Raw genomic sequence first — 25,621 nt, forward strand, 5'->3', positions numbered from 1 at the left:
TTAACCTGTTCCTTCATTTCGTTTTTCCTAAATGGCCACTCCTGGAATCTAGGCTCTTCTCCATTACTTCTTAGCTCTTGTCTCTGGTTGTAATTTGGCTCGGCAGAAGATGGACGAAGACCCTATTTATTGAATGAAATAATTTATAAAGCATACTTTGATTTCAGAAACATCTTCATCTTCTGATTTGACCTTGACTTTTTCCTATAAATAAGAATTATATCACTAAGCAAACTCAGTATTTGGGAGTTTTTTGTAGTAAGTAGTAGAATTTTCTTAAGTATAAAACATTAAAACATATATATGTATTTTTCTGTTTGAAAGAGTCTCACTCTGTCACCCAGGCTGGAGTACAGGGGCATGATCTTGCCTCACTGCAGCCTCCAACTCCTGGGCTCATGCAATTGTCCTGCGTCAGCCTGAGTAGCTGCGACAACAAGCACATGCTGCCACGACTGGCTAATTTTAAAATTTTTGGTAGAGATAAGGTCTCACTATGCTGCCAGGCTGGTTTTGAATTCCTGAGCTCAAGTGATCCTCCTGCCTCAGCCTTCCAAAGTGATTGGATTACAGGTGTGAGCCACTGTGCCACGCACATAGTAAACAATTTTTAAAAATTAATTTAATCATTTATATAATTTATTCTAAATGATCCATATGTTATGCTACCATTTGAGATATGTAGATTTATTTTTGGAATTGGTAACATAACTGTGATATCAAAGGTTTGTAAAGGGTTAGCAACCCCAGAGCATGAATTATGTAGGGGAATAGAACTATAGGTTTTCAACGGTTCAAAACAAGAGTGATATAAATAGGGTGCAAATCCCGCCTCTCTCAGCCCCAGAATTCTGACAGTATTTAAGGGTAAAGGTTAACTTTCATTTCAAATAAAGTACAACAGTCACCTTTTTTTTTTTTTTTTTTTTTTGAGATGGAGTCTCGCTCTGTCACCCAGGCTGGAGTGCAGTGGCCCGATCTCGGCTCACTGCAAGCTCCACCTCCCAGGTTCACGCCATTCTCCTGCCTCAAGCCTCCCAAGTAGCTGGGACGACAGGCACCTGCCACCATGCCCGGCTAATTTTTTTGTATTTTCAGTAGAGACGAGGTTTCACCGTGTTAGCCAGGATGGTCTCAATCTCCTGACCTCGTGATCCGCCCACCCCTGCCTCCCAAAGTGCTGGGATTACAGGTGTGAGCCACCAAGCTGAGTCTTTTTTTTTTTAAGACACAGTCTCACTCTGTCACCCAGGCTGGAATACAGTGGCACAATCTTAGTTCACTGTAACCTTTGCCTCCCGAGCTTAAGCAATCCTCCTGCCTCAGCCCCCTGAGTACCTGGGACAACAGGCACATGCCACAACACCCAGGTAATCTTTTTTTTTCTTTTTGTAGAGATAAGATCTCACTATGTTGCCCAGGCTAGTCTCGAACTCCTGGGCTGAAGCGATCTGCCCACCTCAGCCTCCCAAAGTGCTGGGATTACAGGCATGAGTCATCATATCTGGCCTAATCACTTTTTTGTTGCTGTTGTTGTTGTTGTTTGTTGTTTTTTTGTTTTTTTGAGACAGAGTCTTGCTCTGTCGCCCAGGCTGGAGTGCAGTAGCACGATCTCGGCTCATTGCAACCTCCTCCTCCTGGGTTCAAGCAATTCTCCTGCCTCAGCCTCCTGAGTAGCTGGGATTACAGGCATGCACCACCACACCCAGCTAATTTTTGTATTTTTAATAGAGATAGGCTTTCACCATGTTGGTCAGGCTGGTCTCGAACTCCTGACCTCGTGATCTGCCTGCCTTGGCCTCCCAAAGTGCTGGGATTACAGGCGTGAGCCACCGCGCCCGGCCCCTTGTCACTTTTTTTTAATGTGCAGAAGAATCTTTAACAAAATAGAACGAAAGCACTAGAGCACTGTAATTTGAAGCTCACCTACTCTAAAAATTGTCATTTATAGAAAAGGAAATTAAGGCTCAGATAGGTTGAATGAACTGTCCAAGGTCCCACAGAAGAGAGAAAGCCAAGAAAGAAGCCAGACTGCTAAGACTCTAATTCAACCCTTTCCCATTATTTTCTTTAGCTATTAAAAACTGGGGACTCGGGCCAGGTGCAGTGGCTCACACTTGTAATCCCAGCATTTTGGGAGGCCTAGGTGGGTGGATCACCTGAGGTCAGGAGTTCAAGACCAGCCTGGACAACATGGTGAAACCCCGTCTCTACCAAAAATACAAAAGTTAGCCGGGCGTGGTGGTGGGAGCCTGTAATCCCAGCTACTTGGGAGGCTGGGGAAGGAGAACTGCTTGAACCTGGGAGGCAGAGGTTGCAGTGAGCCAAGATCACGCCACTGCACTCCAACCTGGTGACAGAGCGAGACTCTGTCTCAGAAAAAAACAAAAAACAAAAAAAAACTGGGGACTAGTAGAGAGTAGTCTTGACCTTCTGATGGAATGAACTTTGACTTGAAAATCTGTGAACAGAAAAACTATTAGGAAATTCCTAATTGCTTCCCATATTTGGTATTTTACTTACCAATTGCTTCTCTACTTTCAGCTTATATTGTTGAGCTTCAAATTTTCTCTGAAGGTACTCAGCAGGCCTTAGAAAATAAGAATGTTCAGCTTAAGTAGAAACTTTAACAAATCTTATGCACCAATTTGACAAGTAGATTTTCAGTTTAGTAATGAGATTCACAATTCACTGGTGGCTTGAAGTTTCAAGTTCAAGAAGTAGTTCACAGTTACAGAATCTTTACATTGGAAAATAAAATTTTGGAATCAAGAGGAAAAAAGGATAAAGAGTAACAAGTGGGGATACAGGAGAGGATTAAACAGAAAAATATTCTTATCCAGTAATTTTTCTTCAGGGCAAGAAATCGTCCTTCCATTGTTGTGGGGAGGAAAACAGACCCACACCCAGAAATTCTCATGCCTTGTGTAGGTGTCTAATGTACAGGTTGTTTCTCCTGATTTAACAATGGCAGCTGGATGTAGTGTCTCACACCTGTAATCCCAGCACTTTGGGAGGCCGAGGTGGGTGGATTGCCTGAGGTCAGGAGTTCGAGACCAGCCTGACCAACATGGTGAAACCCCGTCTCTGCTAAAAAAATATTAGCTGGGTGTGGTAGCAGGCGCCTGTAATCCCAGCTACTGGGGAGGATGAGGCAGGAGAATCGCTTGAACCTGGGAGGCAGAGGTAGCAGTGAGCCGAGATCACGTCACTGCACTCCAGCCTGAGTGACAGAGCAAGACTCCGTCTCGAAAAAAAAGAAAAAAAAGAATGGCTGCATATCTGTTTCCTGCACCACATACTGAGCTCCCTGAGAGCAGAATGTGTCCCTCCATCCATCCCTTTATCTCTGCACATAAATGGTTAATGAGAAAAGAAATCATGGGTTAGCTGTCTTTCCAAATGTTTAAGGTATTTTTCCAGCACAATTTTAGTCAATTCCAGTCAAACAATTTTCAAGTTTATACTCACATTTTACGTATCATCTTTTTTTTTTTTTTTTTTTTTGTAGAATTTCCTGTAAAACATTTCTGTAACTACTGGTTGCTAATAAAAACCACATTTCGGATCATAAGTTTTTTGGAATATGAGTAACTTCTAAGGCTCCAAAGACAGAACTGTCATTTCAGAAACACCTCCTTTAGGAAGGAACATCATGATAAGCATCCCCAATTTACAAAGAGGCAAGTTAATAATCAGGGGTTTAGAGACAGGATGAAATGACAAGCTAAAGTCTTTGAGTCTTAGTTCCTCAGCTGTAAAGTGGGCATGGTGCCATTTCACAGGAATTGATACAAGGATTAGAAGAGATTAGGGCTGTGAAGTGCCTCACACACAGATAGTTCCTGAATCAAATGAGGGTAAATTGTAAGCACTCATCTGTCTCAAAAGCCTAATTGGCACATATATCAATATCTTCATGAGAAAAATGATTCCGACACCCAGGGGCTATCCAAAAGACATTCACTATTTCTCTGTCTACCTACTCCCTTTCCACCCCCACAATTCTATACAAATTCCTCTTCCTCAGCTGGGCACGGTGGCTCACTCCTATAATCCCAGCACTTTGGGAGGCCGAGACAGGCAGATCACAAGGTCAGGAGATCGAGACCATCCTGGCTAACATGGTGAAACCCCATCTCTACTAAAAATAAAAAAAATTAGCCGGGCATGGTGGTGGGCGCCTGTAATCCCAGCTACTTGGGAGGCTGAGGCAGGAGAATGATGTGAATCCGGGAGGCAGAGCTTGCAGTGAGCCGAGATGGGGCCACCACACTCCAGCCTGGGTGACAGAGTGAGACTGTCTCAAAAAAAAAAAAAAATTCCTCTTCCTCCATCCCATGGCCTGTAATTAGACCTCCAGCAGAGAGAAAGTTGGGGATGGGGGAGTATACAAAGAGGAGGGGTTACCAGGCATCAAAGGGGCATCCAGGAAAGAGAAGGACCCTTTCTATTGTTTCATGTGAGAGCTTGGGAGATAAAAACACACGTGGTCAAAATAATTGATAGCTTGACAGTTCTCAAATCTAGACAAAGAGTGGAGGATATATTTTCCCAGTGGTTGAGAAAAGGGAAAGGGAGTTTTGTGGCTGTTCCCAGTTCATTTGTAAAATCTACATCCCTCACTAATTGAGTCCAATATGGGTATTACAATTTGAATAAATGGAAGATGCAACTTTTGATAATTGTGGAGATAATTAAAAATGTGTTATGAAGATAGATAAAAACCACAACAGTGCCCAATATCTTTAAAGATAAAACATCTGCTTTTCCCAATATATGTTTCTGAAGAAATTATTTTCTTATCATTCTTGCTTATCTCATTTTCACTATTAATGAGATTACCATCACATAATCTCTTGTATTTTTCATAATTCATCCAAAATTTCAACAATAAATAACCACAGTTGCCAAAGTAACAAATTTCTAACTCTGAACAAAAAAATTTGATGACAAACATTTTTTAAAAAGAACTCTTAGACTTAAGTCTTTAGGCCTGTGTTAGGTGTCAATTACTCTGGACACAGGAATATCGACATCAGTGTGAAAAAATTTTGAAAATATTGTAGATCTGCAGAAATCCATTATGGAGTAAAATTTTTGAAAATCTACCATAAGACCAATGTAAGAATACTATTTTCTTTCTAATATGTCCACATTTTGAAGATCCCTAGAACATAAATGCTGAATGAAATGTATCTTATTTCTCAAAATGTCTCAAATGATCATTTGATTTTAATGATTCAATTATTGATTCATATTAGTAACCTCTCTGAGAAATGAAATATACACAACTATTTTTTCACCTGCCATATAGTGGAATTTAGCAGGAGGAAGAAAGAATATTAAAAGGGCAGGGGTATGGGTCTGTGCCTACAGTTAAGCAGCTCTATGAATAAGAAAATAAGCTAGATCAGACTTGAGATGAAAAAGGGTTAAGGGGAAAAGAAGATAATTTATCAATTACTTATCAATTGTGATAATCTATCAATACATTTATTGCTTTATTTAATTACGAGACTTTGTTACTTCGATAGGCTAAATTATAATACACATTACACAATAATTACAACACTTCTCACAGTGTATGTAATTCCCACATAATTTATAAGAACATGTAATTGTTATATGCTTGAGATGTCAACAGATTTGATTTGTGTAATATATATGACATTCTGATGGAAATAAAAACAAAATCTTTCTAACAGAAAAAAAAAAAAAAGGCTGGGCATAGTGGCTCACGCCTGTAGTCCCAGCACTTTAGGAGGCCAAGGCAGGTGGATCACATGAGCTCAGTGGCTGCCTGGTGAGAGGGTACCTGAGAATTTGAAGAACCAACTAACGAGCAGGTGTAGGGCTGACATAGAAAGAGAGACTAACACGGCCAGGCACGGTGGCTCATGCCTGTAATCCCAGCATTTTGAGAGGCCAAGGCGGGCAGATCACCTGAGGTCAGGAGTTCGAGATCAGGTTGGCCAACATGGTGAAACCCTGTCTCTACTAAAGATACAAAAATTAGCCGGGCATGGTGGTGCACGCTTGTAGTCCCAGCTACCGGGGAGGCTGAGGCACGAGAATTGCTTGAACTCAGAAGGCGGAGGTTACGGTGAACTGAGATAGCGCCACTGTGCTCCAGCCTAGGCAACAGAGTGAGACTCTGTCTACAAAAGCAAACAAAAGAAAAAGGTCAAGGGAACTATGTGTTTAAAATGAAGATTTGGAAAGTTCTTCTTGGATTATTTGTGTTAGGAGAATTTGGATTTCAGAATAATTAATGTTAATATATAAAGATATTTTCAGATTAATCAAAGCTTAAGCTAGACCACAATATTACCATTGACTTGGGGATGGACCATGCCTGTCTTCCTGACTGTAATCCTCAACTCCAGTATTTTCTTGAGGAATAGGGTGATAACTTGGTTCCTGGGCTCTCCTCCTCAGCATATCAAGTTGAGCATAATAATAATCATAATGTCCACACACAGCAGCAAGTTTGGGCCTTTCTATCATTTTTATCTGAAGAAAAGAAGAGGGGATGTTTTTAAAAAACATAATACAGGCCGGGTGCAGTGGCTGACATCTGTAACCCGAGCACTTTGGGAGGCCAAGGCAGGTGGATCAGGAGTTCAAGAGGTCTGAACTCAAGAGATCAGGAGTTCAAGACCAGCCTGGCCAACATGGCAAAACCTTGTCTCTACTAAAAATACAAAAATTAGTTAGGTGTGGTGGTGCACACCTGTAATCCCAGCTACCCGGGAGGCTGAGGAAGGAGAATCGTTTGAATCCGGGAGGTGGAGGTTGCAGTGAGCTGAGATCGTACCACTGCACTCCAGCCTGCGCAACGTGAGTGAGACTCCATCTCAAAAAAAAAAAAACATAATACAAATTTATAATACTTGACAACATGACAGTGACCATAGCTAAGACAAGGCACTGAAGGTGTATTTTTGCTGTTTTTCTACTACACTTGTTTTTCAGAATAAAATAATCTTAGAGTTCCCAAACCCTAGAGTACAAAAAGACCTAAGTACTATATAGTATAGTGGTTTACAATTTTGCTAAGGTATAGATATGAATCATGCATACTTCATGGCTAGTATGTAAAATGTACTTAGCTAGTGAGTATGCCCAGCCAATCCAAGATCCAAAACTAAACTCAGAATTATTGTTTTCTATTTTTCTTAAACTCATTTATACCTTACCATACTTTACAGGAAAATAAAAAGTATCGTGAAACTCACACATATGGGGATTTGCAACATTTTTAGTTTCTGATGCATTTGACTAAACGCAAAATGGCATCATGACTTAAAGAAAATAAGATGCTGAATCAGAGTCATTCTTCCAGAGAAAATATTTAAAAAGGTCATATAACAGCTGTGATGGACATATTAGCATCCCAGCCCTCACCACCCAACCAGAACAGAATGAGAACAGGAGAACCAGAAATGACAGTTTATCTTAGAACTGAGTAGAAGCCACTGAGCTAGAAGATGAGAAATGGATCAAATTAAGATATAAAAGCCAGTCAAGACCTTCTTGCTAAAGAGCAAAGTGGGGTCAATTTAACCTGAAGTGTGGCAACTCTGTTAGTTGACAGTTCACAGTTAATAATAAAAAGAGAAAAATAGATGAAACTACTGCAAAGACTTAGGAATTAATAGTTGGGAATATGAATAACGAAAACAATTAAAACCAAAATGTCCTCATATAAAGAGGTAATATGTTATATCCTTTGTTCTTTTTACTGCTATATGGTTCATATATATGTTAGATTGGACCATATGAAATTACACATAATTGGCCGGGCGCGGTGGCTCACGCCTGTAATCCCAGAACTTTGGGAGGCTGAGGCAGGCGGATCGCGAGGTCAGGAGATAGAGACCATCCTGGCCAACATGGTGAAACCCCGTCTCTACTAAAAATACAAAAACAAAATTAGCCGGCGTGTGACGGAGGGCGCCTGGAGTCCCAGCTGTTCGGGAGGCTGAGGCAGGAGAATGACGTGAACCTGGGAGACGGAGATTGCAGTGAGCCGAGATAGCACCACTGCACTCCAGCCTGAGTGACAGAGACTCCATCTCAAAAAAAAAAAAAAAAAAAGACATTGCACAGAATTGACCATCATTAATCTAGGAAAATGGCACTTTCATATAGTTCTATTTAAATATTTAAGCAAATGTATAAAATTTAGTTTATTAATCTAAATACAAATTATATGTTTATTTTAAAAATATTTTCTTTCCTTTATAAATTCTGAGACAGGATCTCACTCTGTCACCCAGCCTGGAGGGTTGTGGTGTGATCATAGCTCATTGCAGCTTCAAACTCCTGGGCTCCAGGGATCCCCTGCCTCATCCTCCCAAGTAACTGGGACTACGGGCACATGCCACCGTGTCCAGCTAATTTTCTTTTAATTTTACTTTTTGTAGAGGTGGGGTCTCAATGTGTTGACCAGACTGGTCTCGAACTCCTGGGCTGAAACGATCCTCCTACCTCAGCCTCCCAAAATGTTGGATTACAGTCATGATCCACTGCACCAGCCTATTTTTAAAATCTTTTAAAGTAAGAAGTAGTTTTCTTTGATTTACAATTTCACCTGTATACAACCTAGAAAAAAATACTACCAATTACTTGTTGAAAAGTGGTTAGAAAGAGAAAAGTATTGAAAGGCAATAGACAGTTTCTTTAAAATTTTTTCTAATATCCCAACAGTAATAGGAATATCAGAGGTAGTTCCTGTGGAAATCAATTTTACCTTTTCAAGGAACTGGAAAAAATGTCAACGTGTTCAACAGTTCTCATAATTTAATTCATCCTCAAATCTTTTAGATGTGTTTTGTCTTCTACAGGTCTGATAAAGAGTCCTCTGAATCACAACATACTTTTCTTATTTCTTTAATAAAATTAAGCCCTTAGGCTGGGCACAGTGGCTCACGCCTATAATTCCAGCACTTTGGGAGGCTGAGGCAGGTACATCACTTGAGCCAGGGAGTTCGAGAACAGCCTGGGCAACACAGTGAGACCCTGACTCTACAAAAAATAAAAACTAGTTGGGCATCATGGCGCATACCGGTAGTACTAGCTATTCAGGAGGCTGAGGTCGGAGGATCACTTCAGCCTGGAGGTCGAGTGATGTGGTTTGGATTTGTGTCTCTGCCCAATCTCATGTTGAATTGTAATCCCCAATGTTGGGAGAGGAAGCCTGGTAAACAGATCATGGGGGCAGATTTCCCCCTTGCTGTTCTTGTGATAGTGAGTGAGTTTTCATGAGATCTGGTTGTTCAAAAGTTTGTAGCAGCTATCCCTTCACTCTTTCCCTCCTGCGTGTAAGATGAGCCTGCTTCCCCTTCTGCCATGATTATAAATTTCCTGAGGCCTCCCAGCCATGCTTCCTGTACAGGCTGCAGAACTGTGAGCCAATCAAACGTCTTTTCTTTTTAAATTACCCAGTCTCAGGTGTTCTTTATAGCAGTATGAGAACGGACTGACACAATACATTGGTACTAGGAGTGGGGAATTGTATAAAGATACCTGAAAATGTGGAAGTGACTTTGGAACTGGGTAACAGGCAGAGGTTGGAAGAGTGTGGAGGGCTCAGAAGAAGACAGGAAGATGATGGAAAGTTTGGAATGTCCTAGAGACTTGTTAAAATCATAGTGACCAAATTCTGATAGGGATATGGTCAATGAAGTCCAGGCTAAGGACGTCTCAGATGGAGATGAGGAACTTATTGGGAAATGGAGCAAAGCTCACTTTTGTTATGCATTAGCAAAGAGGTTGGAGGCATTGTGCCACTACCCTAGCAATCTGTGGAACTTTGAACTTGAGAATGATGATTTAGGGCATCTGGCAGAAGAAATTTCTAAGCAGCAAAGTATTCAAGATGTGGCCTGGCTTCTCTAGCACCCTATGTTCGTATTTGTGAGCAAATAAATGATGTAAAACTGGAGCTTATACTTAAAAGAGAAGCAGAGTATAAAAGTTAGGAAAGTTTGCAGCCTGGAAAGAAAAACCCATTTTCTGGGGAGCAATTCAAACCAGCTGCAGAAATTTTCAAAAATAAAGAGAAGTCAAATGTTGCTAGCCAAGATAATGGGGGAAATGCCTTGAAGGCATTTCAGAGACCTTTGAGGCAGCACCTCTCATCACAGGCCCAGAGGCCTAGGAGGAAAGAATGGCTTTGAGGACCAAGCCCAGGGCCCCACTGCTCTGTGCAGCCTTAGGACATGGTGTCTTGCATTGTGGCTGCTCCAGCTCCAGCCATGGTTAAAAGGGCCTAAGGTACAGCTCAGGCCATTGCTTCAGAGAGTGCAAGCCGTAAGTCTCGGTGGCTTCCACGTGGTGTTAAGTCTGCAGGTGCACAGAGTGCAAGAGTTGAGGCGTGGGAGCCTCCATCAAGATCTCAGAAGACATACAGAAAAGCCTAGACGTCCAGGCAGAAGCCTGTTTCAGGGAGACCCTCCACTAGGGCAGTGCAGAGGGGAAATGTGGCATTGGAGCCTCCACACAGAGTCCCGGCTGGGGCACTGCCTAGTAGAGCTGTGAGAAGAGGACCACCATTCTCCTGACTCCAAAACGGTAGCCTGAACGACAGCTTGCACCTTGCACCTGGAAAAGCCGCAGGCACTAAACAGTAGCCTGTGAGAGCAGTCGCAGGGGCTGCAGCCTGCAAAGCCTCAGGAGCAGAGCTGCCCAAGGCCTTGGGAGCCCACTCCTTGCACCAGTATGCCCTGGATGTGAGATATGGGGTCAAAGGAATTTGGAGTTTTAAGATTTAATGACTGCCCTGCTAGGTTTTGAATTTGCATGGGGTCTATAAACCCTTTGTTTTGGCTGATTTCTCCCTTTTGAAATGGGTGTATTTACCAATGCCTGTACCCTCATTGTATTTTGGAAGTAACTAACTTGTTTTTTATTTTACAGACTCACAGGTGGAAAGGACTTGACTTGTCTCAGATGAGACTTTGAACTGTGGACTTTTGAGTTCAATGCTGAAATGAGTTAAGCCTTGGGGGACTGTTGAGAAGGGAAAATTGTATTTTGCAATGTGAGGAGGACATGGGAATTGGGACGGGCCAGAGGTGGAATGATATGGTTTGGATTTGTGTCCCTGCCCAAATTTCATGCTGAATTGTAATCCCTGATGTTGGAGGAGGGGTCTGGTGGAAGGTGATTAGATCATGCGGGCAGATTTCCCTCTTACTGTTCTTGTGATAGTGAGTATGTTCTCATGAGATCTGGTTGTTTACAAGTGTGTAGCACCTCCTCGTTCGCTCTCTTCCTCCTGCTCTGGCCATTTAAGATGAGCCTGCTTCCTCTTCTGCCATGATTGTAAGTTTCCTGAGGCTCCTCAGCAATGCGTCCTGTACAGCCTGCAGAACTGTAAGCCAATTCAACCTCTTTTCTTTATAAATTACCCAGTCTCAAGTAGTTATTTATAGCAGTATGAGAACAGACTAATACATCAAGGTTGCAGTGAGCTGAGACATGCCACTGCACTCTAGCCTGGGTGACAGAGCAGGACCCTCTTTCAAACAAATAAATAAATAAATAAACAAACAAGTTAAGCCCTTTATCAAATGAAGGGCAATAACTTAAACAATCAGTTTTTTAAAAAAATGTTTACATACCAATATATTTTCTAAAATGTCTATCTATCAAGTAAACACTTAGTAAATATACTTCCAAATGGTTCTCTAATTTTACCATGAGCCTTCCTTAAAAATATAATTCTTTAATTAAAAGACAATAGCCATTTTATCATTTACATACCAGAAGCATTTCACTAGTATGACCTGAAAGATTCAACACTGTGCTGAAGTGAATTCAAATAACTAAACACAAAGAATCACTAGGGAAATATCAATTATTATATCATACAAACTTCTCAATCCTATACATGTTAGAATTAAGAATATTAAATGCAGACTGTTTTCTGTTGCTATGTTACTCACTTTTCCTATACAGGAAAACCTTACTTACTAGAAATAAGAAGAATTTCAGTTAAAAAAAGAAAATTAAACCTAAAGTATACTTGTAAGGGCATACAACATCGTTTTATAAAATATAAAAACTAGAAGTTGTCCAAAAAAATACCATTAAAATGCTCAGTACAGAATACTTTATTGTAAGTACAAAATTTGTGGACTCCAGACAATGAGCTTGTACCTCATGAACATGTGCAGATAGGTCTGTCAGAATATACCATAGCTTAATGGGTTAAAAAAAATAGAATAAGACCTACTATTTGATAGCACAATAGACTGCCTATAGTCAATAGTAACTTAATTGTACATTTTTAAATAACTTAAAGAGTATAACTGGGTTGTTTGTAACTCAAAGGATAAGTACTTGAGGGGACAGACACCCCATTCTCCATGATGTGCTTATTTCACATTGCATGCCTGTATCAAAACATCTCATGTACCCCATAAATACATACACTTAATATGTACCCACAAAAATTTTTTTAACTAAAAAATTAAAGAAAAAGAATATAACAGCCGGTTGCAGTGGTTTATGCCTGTAATACCAGCACTTTGGGAGGCTGAGGCAGGTGGATCACAAGGTCAGGAGTTCGAGACCAGTCTGACCAACATGGTGAAACCCTGTCTCTACTAAAAGTACAAAAATTAGCTGGGGCCAGGTGCGGTGGCTCACACCTGTAATCCCAGCACTTTGGGAGGCCCAGGCAGGCGGATCACAAGGTCAAGAGATCAAGACCATCCTGGCCAAAATGGTGAAACCCCATCTCTACTAAAACACAAACATTAGCTGGACATGGCGGCACACGTCTGTAGTCATAGCTACTCAGGAGGCTGGGGCAGAAGAATCGCTTGAACCCGGGAGGCGGAGTTTGCAGTGAGTTGAGATCACACCACTGCACTCCAGCCTGGCGACAAAGCAAGACTTCATCTCAAAAAAAAAAAAAAAAAAAAAAAAAAGAAAAGAAAAGAATACACCATAGTTAAAAAAACACAAAGGAGGGTTTAGAATGACTTACGGATCTGGCCTTCTGGGCTCCAGCTGGTGGTCTCCATTCATTTCTATGCAATATAGCATTCCTTTTAATTGGCACAGATATCCTTGATCTTGGTGGGCACTTTCCCTGGAATTTCACTTTTTGTATTTTACACTCTTAATTAACCAAAACAAAACAGCTTTAATTTTGGAAAAATTGTACATCTTTACTACTGATACTTGTAAGAGTATAAACATAAGCTACATTTCATAACACAGTAAGTTTACTTTTTAGCCAGAGATATGTTACAGTGAGAGAAGTACTGATGAAAAATTAATATGCATTTTCTTTAAATGAAAAAAACCTTTTTTCAGAGTCCCTTTGCATATTTCTAGTATATATAACATCATTTTTTTTCAGAAAAATAGAAATTAATATTAACCTTTACAGAAACAATATGTATGGGATAATAATAAAAGTTATTAAATTTGGTCATTAGAGCTTGGGTTATCAGGCCACTCCATTCATGCCACATTGTTTGGAATTTATGAGTAGATCTTCTCTTTTTTTTTTTTTGTTGGGACAGTCTCCCTTTGTCACCCAGGCTATGTTACAGTGGCAGGGTCTCAGCTCACTGCAACCTTCACCTCCCAAGTTCATGCAAATCTTGTGCCTCAGCCACCCAAGTAACTGGGATTACAGGCATGGGCCACTAGGTCCAGCTAATTTTTGTATTTCTAGTAGAGATGTGGTTTGGCCACGTTGGCCAGACTGGCATCAAACTCCTGGCCTCCAATGATCTGCCCACCTTGGCCTCCCAAAGTGCTGAGATTGAGGTATGAGTAGATCTCTAATGCTTGTCTTTATCTCCATCAAAATTTGTTCTTGGGCGGGGTAAAGTGGCTCACACCTGTAATCCCAGCAATTTGGGAGGCCAAGGTGGGAGGATTGTTTGAGCTCAGGAGTTTGAGACCAGCCTGGGCAACTCAGTGAGACCCCATCTCAATAAGAAAAAATTGTTCTTGTTCTCCTGTCTTACCTATATTAGAAATATGGACAATACACTGTCCCATACTTTGTACTTATCTACTTTCTAAACATTCTCAGTCTAGACTGATATACAACAATGTCAGTCAAATTAAATGGCAAAGAGGCTCATTCATTTTCTCCTTAACTTTCCTCGATTTTAGAATCTGTCTCTCAATGGATAACATTTCCCTCTCATGAATTCCTTTGGGAGGTTTTCTGCTTCTCCTAATATTGTAAGTCCAGGCATTCAGTTATGGCTAAATCCTGGGGCTTTGACTTTCACAGCATCAAATGAGTTAGTAATTTTCTCTTTCTTAATGCACCCCTCCCTCTGACACACAGCTGAGCTGATTCCTGACACCAGGACTAAAATAGTTTTCTCCAATTATTACTACCATAAAGTATCTCCTGCCTTCTTTGGGAACCACAAAGTAACAGTTCTCACTGTTACCAGTTAGGCCCCAAGACCCTAACTTCAGCTCCAATGGTCCTTTGCAACAGAATTCTTAACTGCCAGTCTATCCTATTTTAGAAAAATAAGTTTCATCTCATCATCCATGTCTATCTGCAACCTTCTCCCACTCTATCCCTTCACTACACAAAAGTTAAGTTTGGGCTCAACCTCTTCAAGCATCTCTATCAGCATGTCCTCTGCTTCATGAAGGTTTCCTGACTAATGAGAAGAAACCCTGCAGGTCATGCATGAGCTAAATATACAACTTTCAGGCACACTCACTAGTTGCCATTTGACAAGATGATTGTTCTCCTGCTTATACGGCTTGTATTTCTTAAATGTCCACTTTCAAAATGCTTGGTGAAATTTCCTAAATGTTTGGTGAAATTTCCTTGCATTACTCTCTGTGTGAGACATGGGTAAAAAATGCTTTTGATTGCACAGCAAAGTCACACTTACTCTGGACCACCTTCCCAGCCTGTCGAGAAGCTGGCGCTCCTGCTCTGCATATAAGCATGTGATTAAATTCTTCCTGAATGACCTAAAACCGAACACACGTGTCAAGGACCTACAAACCAAAATCTCTGCCAAAATCCAAACAGTCACCTCAAAACTCACCTCAGGAGTCAAATATTTGGGAATAAGATTCTCTAAAAAGGGCCTTTTCAAAATGGAATTTATGGATGGTCGGTCTCGAGGAGATACTTGAAAGAGCTGAGATATCAAGGAATGTAGCTCACGCGAAAACCTTGGAGATATTGGGGCAAAATGTGCTTGACAAATCTTCAGAACCAGCTGCTGTAAGTTGTTACCCTCAAACTGAAAGGGCAAGGAGCAATCATACTAAATCAGAGAAAAGTTACTAAAGTAACAAATAATAAAAGTGTTAAAGTAACAAACATACCAAGAAGCAAAACAATGTTTTTAAATTGTAGTTAGAAGCAGTAGACCTGTAATCCCAGCAATTTGGGAGGCCAAGGCAGGAGGATCACTGGAGCCCAGGAGTTCAAGACTAGCCTGGGAAACATAGTATTAGACCTCATCTCTCCAAATCATGGTTTTTAAAAATTTGCTGGGCTTGGTGGCATGAGCCTGTGGTCCCAGCTACTTGGGAGGCTGAGGCAAGAGGATTGTCTAAGCCCAGGAGGTCAAAGCTGCAGTGAGCCGTGATCACGTCACTGCACTCCAGCCTGGGTGACAAAGAGTGAGACCCGGTCTCAATCAAAAAATAAAAAAGAAGCACTATAGTCCACCCTAAATTGTTTTCAACAACTAATCTTTCGTTTCTCAACGAGATGCCATGTTATTTAAAACAAGTTTTTTTGTTTTGTCTTATTATTGAAATAATGTTTACTCATAATAAAAAACTGGAAGGTACAGGAAGTTATAAAGACAGGGGAAAATATGTATAATTTTACCCACTCAGAGGTATAGCTCCTTCTGATCTTTTTTTAAAATGATGTTTATTTTACAAAGTTGAGGTCACATTGATATGAAATTTTATCTCTTGCTTTTTAAAATTCACATAAACATTGTTTAACTTCCTCTAAAATGCTTCACAGACCAGAAAATCTTCTATTGTATGAAATCAATAGTTATTTATACATAATAATATTCAACACCATGGTGTAGCAATAAAGGTACACATTGGCCGGGCATGGTGGCTCACACCTGTAATCCCAGCACTCTGGGAGCCCGAGATGGGGAGATCACCCAAGGTCAGGAGTTCAAGACCAACCTGGCCAACATGGTGAAACCCCAACTCTACTAAAAATACAAAAAAATTAGCCAAGCGTGATGGTGGGCACCTGTAATCCCAGCTCCTCGGGAGGCTGAGGCAAGAGAATTGCTTGAACCCAGAAGTCAGAGGTTGCAGTGAGCTGAGATCATGCCACTACACCCCAGTCTGGGCGACAGAGCGGGACTCCATCTCAAAAAAAAAAAAAAAAAAAAAAGAAGTACACATTTTCGTCAGAAATTGGCTGTGCAATCCTTGACAATAATTAATAATAACAATAATGACAGCTGTGGAGAAGAGTTGATGTAGCAGGTTATCCTCAGAAAGGCCTGCTTACAATGTTGGCCTGTGGCTGGTGTCTGGAAACTAAGATTTCAGAAGAATTCCCACCATTCCCTGAATGTTAGGAGCGGCTCTCTTTGCCTCAGCTATTTATGTGAACAATATGGTTTACGTCGAACACCTGCTTTCTTTCCAGGAGTCTGAAAGTTTGGCATATGCCAGGTAGAGGCTACCTATGTGACCAGTTCCCAGTAAAAATCCTGGGCACTGGGTATATCCAATGAGCTTTCTTATGGATCGCATTTCACAGGTGACGTGGGTAACAATGCTGGAGGATTTGGCACATCCCATGTGACCTCTGGGAGAAGACTCTTAAACACTTGTGCCTGGTTTTCTATGACCTTTGCCCACGTACATTTTTCTTTTGCTGAACGTATCTATTCACACACTATTTATTTATTTATTTATTTATTTATTTATTTATTTTTATTTTTATTTTTGTTTTTTATTTTTTTTTTTGAGATGGAGTCTCGCTCTTTCACCCAGGCTGGAGTACAGTGGTGCAATCTCAGGTCACTGCAAGCTCCACGTCCTGGGTTCACAACATTTTCCTGCCTCAGCCTCCCGAGTAGCTGGGACTACAGGCGCCTGCTACCACGCCCAACTTTTTAAAAAATATTTTTAGTAGAGACGGGGTTTCACTGTGTTAGCCAGGATGGTCTCGATCTCCTGACCTTGTGATCCACCCGCCTGGGCCTCCCAAAGTGCTGGGATTACAGGTGTGAGCCACTGCGCCCGGCACTATTCATTTATTTTTTATTTTTTTGAGATGGAGTCTCGCTGTCACCCAGGCTGGAGTACAACGGCGCGATCTCAGCTGATTGCAGCCTCCACCTCCATGGTTCAAGCAATTCTTGTGCCTCAGCCTCCCAACTAGCTGGGGCTACAGGCACGTGCCACCATGCCTGGCTAATTTTTGTATTTTTAGTAGAGACAGGGTGTTACCATCATGTTGACCAGGCTGGTCTCCAACTCCTGACCTCAAGTGATCTACCCACCTCAGATTCCCAAAGTGCTGGGATTACAGGCATGAGCCACCATGCCAAGCCCACACAATTTATTTTTAATGGAAATATGCTACACGTACTAGTCTCCAACTTGGACTTTTTACTTTACAATATTGTTTGGACATCTTTCCATGTCATCTTCATTATTTTAAGTAGCTCATCCATATAATTTTTAACAATCTAATAAAACCAAACATTAACCTTTTTCTCCTATAAGTTAACTTCTTTTCTACAATTCCAATAATTCAAGATTAGTCTGACAACGAGCATACTTACAGGATGTTTGAGTGTGCAGAGCTCATATAAGACACAGCCAAGAGACCAAATATCCCTAAAGAAGATAAGAGTTTACATGCCAAGAAAATATCCATAATTCTTAATAAAAGCTTTTATCCTTATGGTGCCTTAAATTTGTGTCACTTTACAATTTTATATAAGTTGATCAGTTTTTACAAATGCTTTCAGATGTATCATCAATTCTTATTAGAAGATAAGAGGTAAAATGAAAATCATTTGTAGTTTGTCAGATTTCTAGTTGAAGAAAGGCATACAAACTTTGCTACAAGCTGGTGGTTTAATATTTAGTTCAGCTTCCTGCTCAAAAACAGTGTATGTATGATGAAATGTTGAGCAATTTGGAGGAGGCAGGCAGAACTCAAACATGGATTTGTTTTGACTCAAAAGGTAATATTTGGTTGATTTGGAAAGATATATCCTACTCAAGGCTTTTGAGAGAATCAAAGTTATATTATGTGATAAACATAGTATCTGATTCTCAATAAACATTTAAAAATATATTTAAAATATATATCATGAGTTTTACTCTTTACAGATTTAGTACTTCATAAATATTTATATGTGATTGGTTTAATTGAGGAGTTACTTTTTAGAACAAAAAGCACAATTAAATCTAAAAGATCAAAAAATGTATAATAAGAAGTCAAGGAGTCAAAGCAAGAAGGAATCATTAAAGTGAGGACTGAGGTAAATGGCTCCTCTAGCAGCAACACTTTGTGCGTGAGTGTGTATGTGTGTGTGTGTGTGTTTCAGACAGAAGGAGAGAAAGATAGACTTATACTAAGGTTTTGAGTACAAAAGATGGTAAGTACAACAGACGGTAAGATTGGTGGGAAACAAATTTGTGGGGTTTTTTAATGATTTTTTTTTTTTTTTTTTTTTTTCAGAAACAAGGTTTCGCCATGTTGCTCAGGCTGGTCTCAAACTCTTGAGCTCAAGCAATACTCCCTCCTTGGCCTCCCAAAGTGCTGGGATTACAGGTGTGGGCCACCTGCACCTGACCCAAGAAGCAAACATGAACTTTCTAGACCTTCTAGAAATTCACTGACCATTTCACATCACACAGACTTTTGTCTTTACTAGGGCTTCCACAGACCCAAACTTCTCTTCTGTTCCCAGAGCACCCTCTGTAGCCAGGGTAGAGGATTCATATGCCCCCAGGGCTCAGGCCAGTACTGCAGCCACCTGGGGGTCAGGTGGGGCCAGTTGCAGGCCTGAGACCACTCTGCATAGTGAAGACTGTGGTGAACCAGTCCTCTAATGGAGCCAGCGGCTACCCACCTGATTATTGCTAATATCTTCCAATTTTCAGAGGCACCAACTATGCATATTTTAAAGTCTTTCAATATTTAATTTTTTTTAATGTAGTGACAGGGTCCCACAATGTTGTCCAGGTTGGTCTTGAACCCCTGGACTCAAGTGATCATCACCCTCAGCCTCCCAAAGTGCTGGGATTATAGGCATGAGCCACCACATCCAGCAGTATTTAAATGTTGATTCAAATTCTTTTTTTTTTTTTTTTTTGAGACGGAGTCTTGCTCTGTCACCCGGGCTGGAGTGCGGTGGCCGGATCTCAGCTCACTGCAAGCTCCGCCTCCCAGGTTTACGCCATTCTTCTGCCTCAGCCTCCCGAGTAGCTGGGACTACAGGCACCCGCCACCTCACCCAGCTAGTTTTTTGTATTTTTTAAGTAGAGACGGGATTTCACTGTGTTAGCCAGGATGGTCTCGATCTCCTCACCTCATGATCTGCCTGTCTCGGCCTCCCAAAGTGCTAGGATTACAGGCTTGAGCCACCGCGCCCGGCCTGATTCAAATTCTTGAAAATCAGTACAAGGAAACAAAACAACACAGCTGACCCAAGGCTATCTGTGGCATGCCCTGCTCTGAACAGCCTACTTTCTGTCCAGCACACCCTACCTGCATTCCTGCACAACTAACTTGAGGCCAAACTCCTTGGTGCCAGGGGATGTCTCAAAAAAAAAAAAAAAAAAAAAAAAAACCCTGTTATTTTATTAGGCAGAGAAATTCTTACTATTCTTTTTGTAAATCTCTACCACCTGAACTTTGCCTTTCATTTATCTCCTTCAAAGTCCAATAGCCAAGTATCTCTCGGGCATTTTTTCCTACACAAAAGGACAACTAACTTCCAAAGGGAACTCAGTCTTCTTTATCGCCAACTTGTTCAATGGCAGCCAGCTTTGAAAAATGAAAGTTTTTTCCTTCTCCTTATAGGAAGCAAAAGCTCCTCTTCACCTTTTCTTGTGGTATACATTAACATTACTGCTGAGCACCAGGTGCAGTGGCTCACACCTGTAATCCCAGCACTTTGAGAGGCTGAGGCAGGCAGATCACCTGAGGTCAGGAATTCAAGACCAGCCTGGCCAATATGGTGAAACCCCGTTTCTACTAAAAATACAAAATATTAGCGGGGCATGGTGGCACATGCCTGCAGTTCCAGGTACTTGGGAGGCTGAGGCAAGAGAATTGCTTGAACCTGGGAGGCAGAGGTTGCAGTCAGCTGAGATCACGCCACTGCACTCCAGCCTGGGTGACAGAGCCAGACTCCATCTCAAAAAAAAAAGAAAAAAAAAATTACTGCTGAGAATCAGACTCTGATATCACATACATAAAAACTAACTGGGTTTTAAAGCTGGAAGATACCTTGAAGATTACCTAGTCAATACTTTCATTGTTATGAGTTAGGAACCTGAGGCCCACAGAGGTCAAGACTTGGTCAAGTTAGCCAAGACTAGGATTCCTAGCTCCTAATCCAGTGAGCGGTCACCAGATCACACTGTCTTCTACTTCATCCTCTTCAATCTTTTCTTGCAATAGACTAAACAGTGCTTCAAAGGTATGAACATATAATACAAAAATGGACGTCACTGTGACTGCAATTTGCAATGTTATTTTTTATACCACTTGTATCTTTAAATGAAGAGAAATGGCTTTCTTCTAAACAAGTTCGAAACCTTCAGGTAACACTGCTCAGAGATAGTCACTGGGATCCCCATTGTGTGGCAGGCCAGGTCTTACTAACGCAGGCCTCCATCATAACTGTTTCTGTACTGACTGAGTGGTGAAGTTAAATATTAAAAGCTAAAAAAGCCAGTGCCCGGCCAGGCACAGTGGCTCACACCTGTAATCTCAACACTTTGGGAGGCTGAGGCGGGCAGATCACAAGGTCAGGAATTTGAGACCAGCCTGGACAACATGGTGAAATCCCGTCTCTACTAAAAATACAAAACTTTAGCCAGGCATGGTGGCAGGCGCCTGTAATCCCAGATACTCAGGAGGCTGAGGCAGGAGAATTGCTTGAACCTGGGAGGCGGAGGTTGTAGTGAGCCGAGATCATGCCATTGCACTCTAGCCTGGGTGACAAGAGCAAGACTCTGTCTCAAAAAAAAAAAAAAAAAAAAAAAAAGCCAGTGCCCTTATACAAAGGCTGTAATGTAAAAAAGCCCATCAAGAGTTTTGCCTAGGCCTTTCCTGGGCCTTAAAGCATGATAAAATAACAAAGGAATTCTTAACAGGAACCATTTAAGATTAAACAAGTTTTATTGGGGGTCTGAAGAAACTCCCCAGGCCTCCACAAACAAGTTTATTGGAGGTCTGAAAGAACTGCCTAAACCTCCATGATTTAGCAGCAGACAAAATAAGGGTAATCACCCCAGTACCTAGACCCATTTAGATTAAGTAAGCTTACTGAGGCTCTAGAAGAAAGTCTTCAGGACTCAGACCTTAGTTACAGACTAAAAGGAGTTAATCACTATGTCTTTAAATGAATGCACACTTACACATAGACATATAGCTTAGAAGGTGTATAAGCTCTGAAAAACTTTGTAATTTTGAGCTGGTCTGGCGATAATTTCCAGGCCTTCTCCCTGTACCAGTTACAGAAATGAAAACTCGGTTCCTCCCCAGTTCATCTGCATCTCGTTATTGGACCATGAGAAATAGCAGCCCAACCCTGTTTGGTCCGGGAACAATTTCACACATGAAGAAAATGAAATTACAAAAGTACCATGAGAAAGAAAGAAGAGATTTGAATTTTAGTTTCTGGAATCTTCATTCAGTGTCATCCATCGGATTTTACTGACACTTTCAAACTAAGAGTCAGCAACTTACGTTTTATTGTTGTAGGGTTTATTCTGACAGATCTCTGGGGACAGGTAGTAAGGTGTTCCAATACAAGTTCGAGCAAGTTCCATGGAACTAGTAAATTATATTAAATAATAAATCAGTATGAATTTTTATTGGAGTAAGAAAAGCCTTAAGACATGGACATGCAAGAAAAAATGTGAAAATGGATAACACAAGATTTGATGCATACATGTGTTAGAAGAAAGCAAAACACTGTATGTTGATAGAGTAACTAAATCAGCTGATTTTTAAACTTACAATTCACCTCCCAAAAATTTACACATTAAAATATATTTTTTATGGCTTAAAGACTCCACAAAGAGATGCAATTGTCATGTTATAAAAATCTCTCAGATGTAGAGATTATCAAATTGCAACTTCATGATTTAAAACTTGGAAAATACAAAAATGAACAAGGGAGAAAAAAGTTACCCAGAATCTTAGCACCTAAAACAACTATTGTTAAAATTCTGATATATTTCCTTCCTGTCTTTTTTCCACACATATTTTTCATGTAACTGTGATCACAATGTATTTAAAATTCAGAATTCCATTTTCTTTACGTAGTATAACAAAGTTATCAAGAAGTCTTCAAAACCATAAATGTTTATGATATATTCAGGTACATGGTCAGGCCAAGCTTCATTAAATTTAACCATTTCCCAATTATTTAGGCATTTACATTATTCCAAATTTCAAATTATTCCCTTGGAACAAATGAAATAGAATTAAAAATCTCTTGATATATATTGCCACCAAATTGTCTTCCAAACAGGTGCACCAATTTAATCTGCTAGAAAGTGTGTAAACCAAAAATAAAATTCTGAGCCCCCCAACCAACTCATAAACCCTCCCTTTGGCCAAGGACATTCCAAAGTTAACGCGAAAAACCGGTTCAGGCCATGATGGGGAGCAGGGTTGGACATGCCTCATTATTTCCTCCTCCCCTTTGGAATTCAGGCACAGCTGACTGGCGTTAACACTAAAACAGACCTTAAGACTGACAAAGCAGACTCCTTGTAGCAATAAGATACCAAAGTCCAGCCTGACTCTAGTATAACATCACATGACAGATAGCAGGCCTGAAAGAAATCAAAATATTTTACCCCACATCATGTTTCTTTGTCCATATATTGAAATAGTCCTGCAAAGGTATCTCTGGTGGGGAAACTCTACATTCTGAAGAAAATTCCCTTCTGTTTCCAAGTCTTTTTCCTGATCCAGGAAAAAATTAACTAAGAGTCTTTTTAAATCTGATAAGAAGAGTTCAACAACAAGCTTCCAAGATGCCGCCAAAAGGAAAAAGTGGTTCTGGAAAAGCAGGGAAAGGGGGAGCAGCCTCTGGGAGTGACAGTGCTGACAAGAAGGCTCAAGGTCCCAAAGGTGGTGGCAATGCAGTAAAGGTCAGACACATTCTATGTGAAAAACATGGCAAAATCATGGAAGCCATGGAAAAGTTAAAGTCTGGGATGAGATTCAATGAAGTGGCCTCACAGTATAGTGAAGATAAAGCCAGGCAAGGGGGCGACTTGGGTTGGATGACCAGAGGGTCCATGGTGGGACCATTTCAAGAAGCAGCATTTGCCTTGCCTGTAAGTGGGATGGAGAAGCCTGTGTTTACAGACCCACCGGTTAAGACAAAATTTGGATATCATATTATTATGGTTGAAGGAAGAAAATAAAATCATATGAAAGACTGAAAAAAAAAATCTGATAAGAAACATTTACAATCTATTCTCTCCGAGGCCTGCTACTTGGAGATTTCATCTGCATAATAAAAACCTTCATTTCCACAACCCCTTACCTTAACCCAGACACTCCCTTCCATTAATTCCAGGTCTTTAGATAGACTCTTTCAACCAACTGCCAATCAGAAAAGTTTTTAATCCACCTATGACCTGGAAGCTCCCTCCCACGCCTCCCAGCTTTGAGTTGTCCTGCTTTTCTGGACCAAACCCATGTACATCCTATTGGTGTCTTGTGTCTCCCTAAAATGTGCAAAACCAAGCTGTAGACCAGCCACTTTGGGTACATGTTCTTAGGATCTCCTGAGGGCTATGTCACAGGCATGGGCCTTTGGTCACTCGTATTTGGCTCAGAATAAATCTCTTCAAATATTTTACAGAGTTTGACTTTTTTCATTAAGAAGTGTAAACCTGCCTATTTCACTAAATTCTCTCTAGCTTTATGCATATTATAGTCACATCCATATTTGATAAACTGGAATTACACTACAGAACATTAGCAACATCATTCTATTACACCACAATTTATCTTGAGAATTTTAATCTCAAAGTACCATCTGATTTAATGCATTTACATAAAGCTACTTAAATTATTTAGACAACCAAGATTTTAATATCTTCTTAATCCATGATACCTAAAAAAATACATATTTGGGCTATTTTGAATAGAAAGAAAAATTATTTTCAAAGTACTTACTTATTCAGGACTCTTGCTATACCAAAGTCCCCAAGCTTTGCAACCATTCCATTCTTGCTAAGAAAAATGTTCTATAAAGGGAGAAAATGTCATGTTGTTTGAGGTACTTCAAGAAAAGATCAATTCTGTCTTAGTCTTCTCTCTGAGCTGTTACCTGAGCTTTTATGTCCCTGTGTAATATCTTCCTGTCATGAATATATTTTAGTCCTAGAGAAATCTGTACAAACCATCCGAGGATCTATAGAGAGAACACAAAACAAAGCCACTGAATAGCCTGGTAGTCACTGAAATGTCTTCATGGTAACATGCAAAAAGAAAGAAATTATACACACACACACACACACACACACACACACACACACACACATATAGTGTATGTGTATTTATAGGAATGAAGTTAATAGGTATACTTTATCATATTATTATTTTCATTTTACAACTAAAACAATGGAGGCACAGAAAAGTAATCCAAATATCACTGGTATCAGATGAATTCCACACGCAGAAAAAGATAAGTAGGGGCAAGGGAAAGACACATGCGTTCATGATTTTCTTTTTTTCTTACTTAACCCTGGGGTGCTAACTGCATTGTAAATAGTACACAAGTAGCCCTGTTTCCTGATAACCTGGGAGCCATTGGTTCTTCCTTTACGGTGGAAGGAGGGTGCCAAGGGTGGGGAGAGAAAGAGGAAGAAATGAGGGATCTGTGAGGTTGTTAGGAATTGTAATAAAATATCAATATATCTAATATAAAACCAACAAATACTTTACTTTTAAAGTTTAATTTTATTTCTAAGTCATGATTTTATTTTATCTTTGTTGACCATGAGCCTCTTTCTGAAAATGTGTTCTATGCCTACAGAAATTTATTTAAACTATTCTAAAATTTCACTGGTTCTTTGTCTGCCAAATTATACAGAAAGAGGAAAATAATAGGAATAAAGCCATATTCCAGACATTAATATTCGGTTGTAATTTTAGTTCATTCCCAACAAAAAGAAATGTAACTCAAAATTTTGTCAAGAGAAGCATTTTTATAAAATGTGGCAAAATAATACCTAGATAAGAAAAAAGTTTCTATGAATATGGAATTTAATATATAATATAAATGAGCATACAAAAAATGCTTGATTAATCTTACAGAAGTTAGAAATATTGATTCTTCAATCCTTCATATATTCAAAATATTAAACTTTAGGAGGA

The 25,621-nt window shown here is 40.2% G+C and overlaps 1 protein-coding gene and 1 pseudogene across 2 annotated transcripts in view; one reads left to right on the forward strand and one right to left on the reverse strand.

The window, feature by feature from the left end:
* NEK5 (NIMA related kinase 5) overlaps positions 1-25,621 on the reverse strand; it is a 90,208-nt gene that overhangs the window by 47,989 nt on the left and 16,598 nt on the right. The window contains exons 5-14 of the mRNA XM_015121121.3: positions 24,573-24,656; positions 24,419-24,489; positions 21,962-22,048; positions 17,811-17,865; positions 15,066-15,266; positions 14,907-14,988; positions 13,007-13,140; positions 6,335-6,516; positions 2,524-2,590; positions 6-122 (exon numbers count right to left, since the gene is read on the reverse strand). Coding sequence (XP_014976607.3) covers positions 6-122; positions 2,524-2,590; positions 6,335-6,516; positions 13,007-13,140; positions 14,907-14,988; positions 15,066-15,266; positions 17,811-17,865; positions 21,962-22,048; positions 24,419-24,489; positions 24,573-24,656 — 1,080 coding nt within the window. The remainder of the gene's footprint in view (positions 1-5; positions 123-2,523; positions 2,591-6,334; positions 6,517-13,006; positions 13,141-14,906; positions 14,989-15,065; positions 15,267-17,810; positions 17,866-21,961; positions 22,049-24,418; positions 24,490-24,572; positions 24,657-25,621) is intronic.
* LOC723355 (peptidyl-prolyl cis-trans isomerase NIMA-interacting 4 pseudogene) lies at positions 23,239-23,685 on the forward strand (annotated as a pseudogene). Its single transcript, XR_001440804.3, has one exon. The product of XR_001440804.3 is annotated as a peptidyl-prolyl cis-trans isomerase NIMA-interacting 4 pseudogene (transcript).

The sequence above is a fragment of the Macaca mulatta genome, chromosome 17 (assembly GCF_049350105.2).
Source record: "Macaca mulatta isolate MMU2019108-1 chromosome 17, T2T-MMU8v2.0, whole genome shotgun sequence".
Classification (NCBI taxonomy): domain Eukaryota; kingdom Metazoa; phylum Chordata; class Mammalia; order Primates; family Cercopithecidae; genus Macaca; species Macaca mulatta.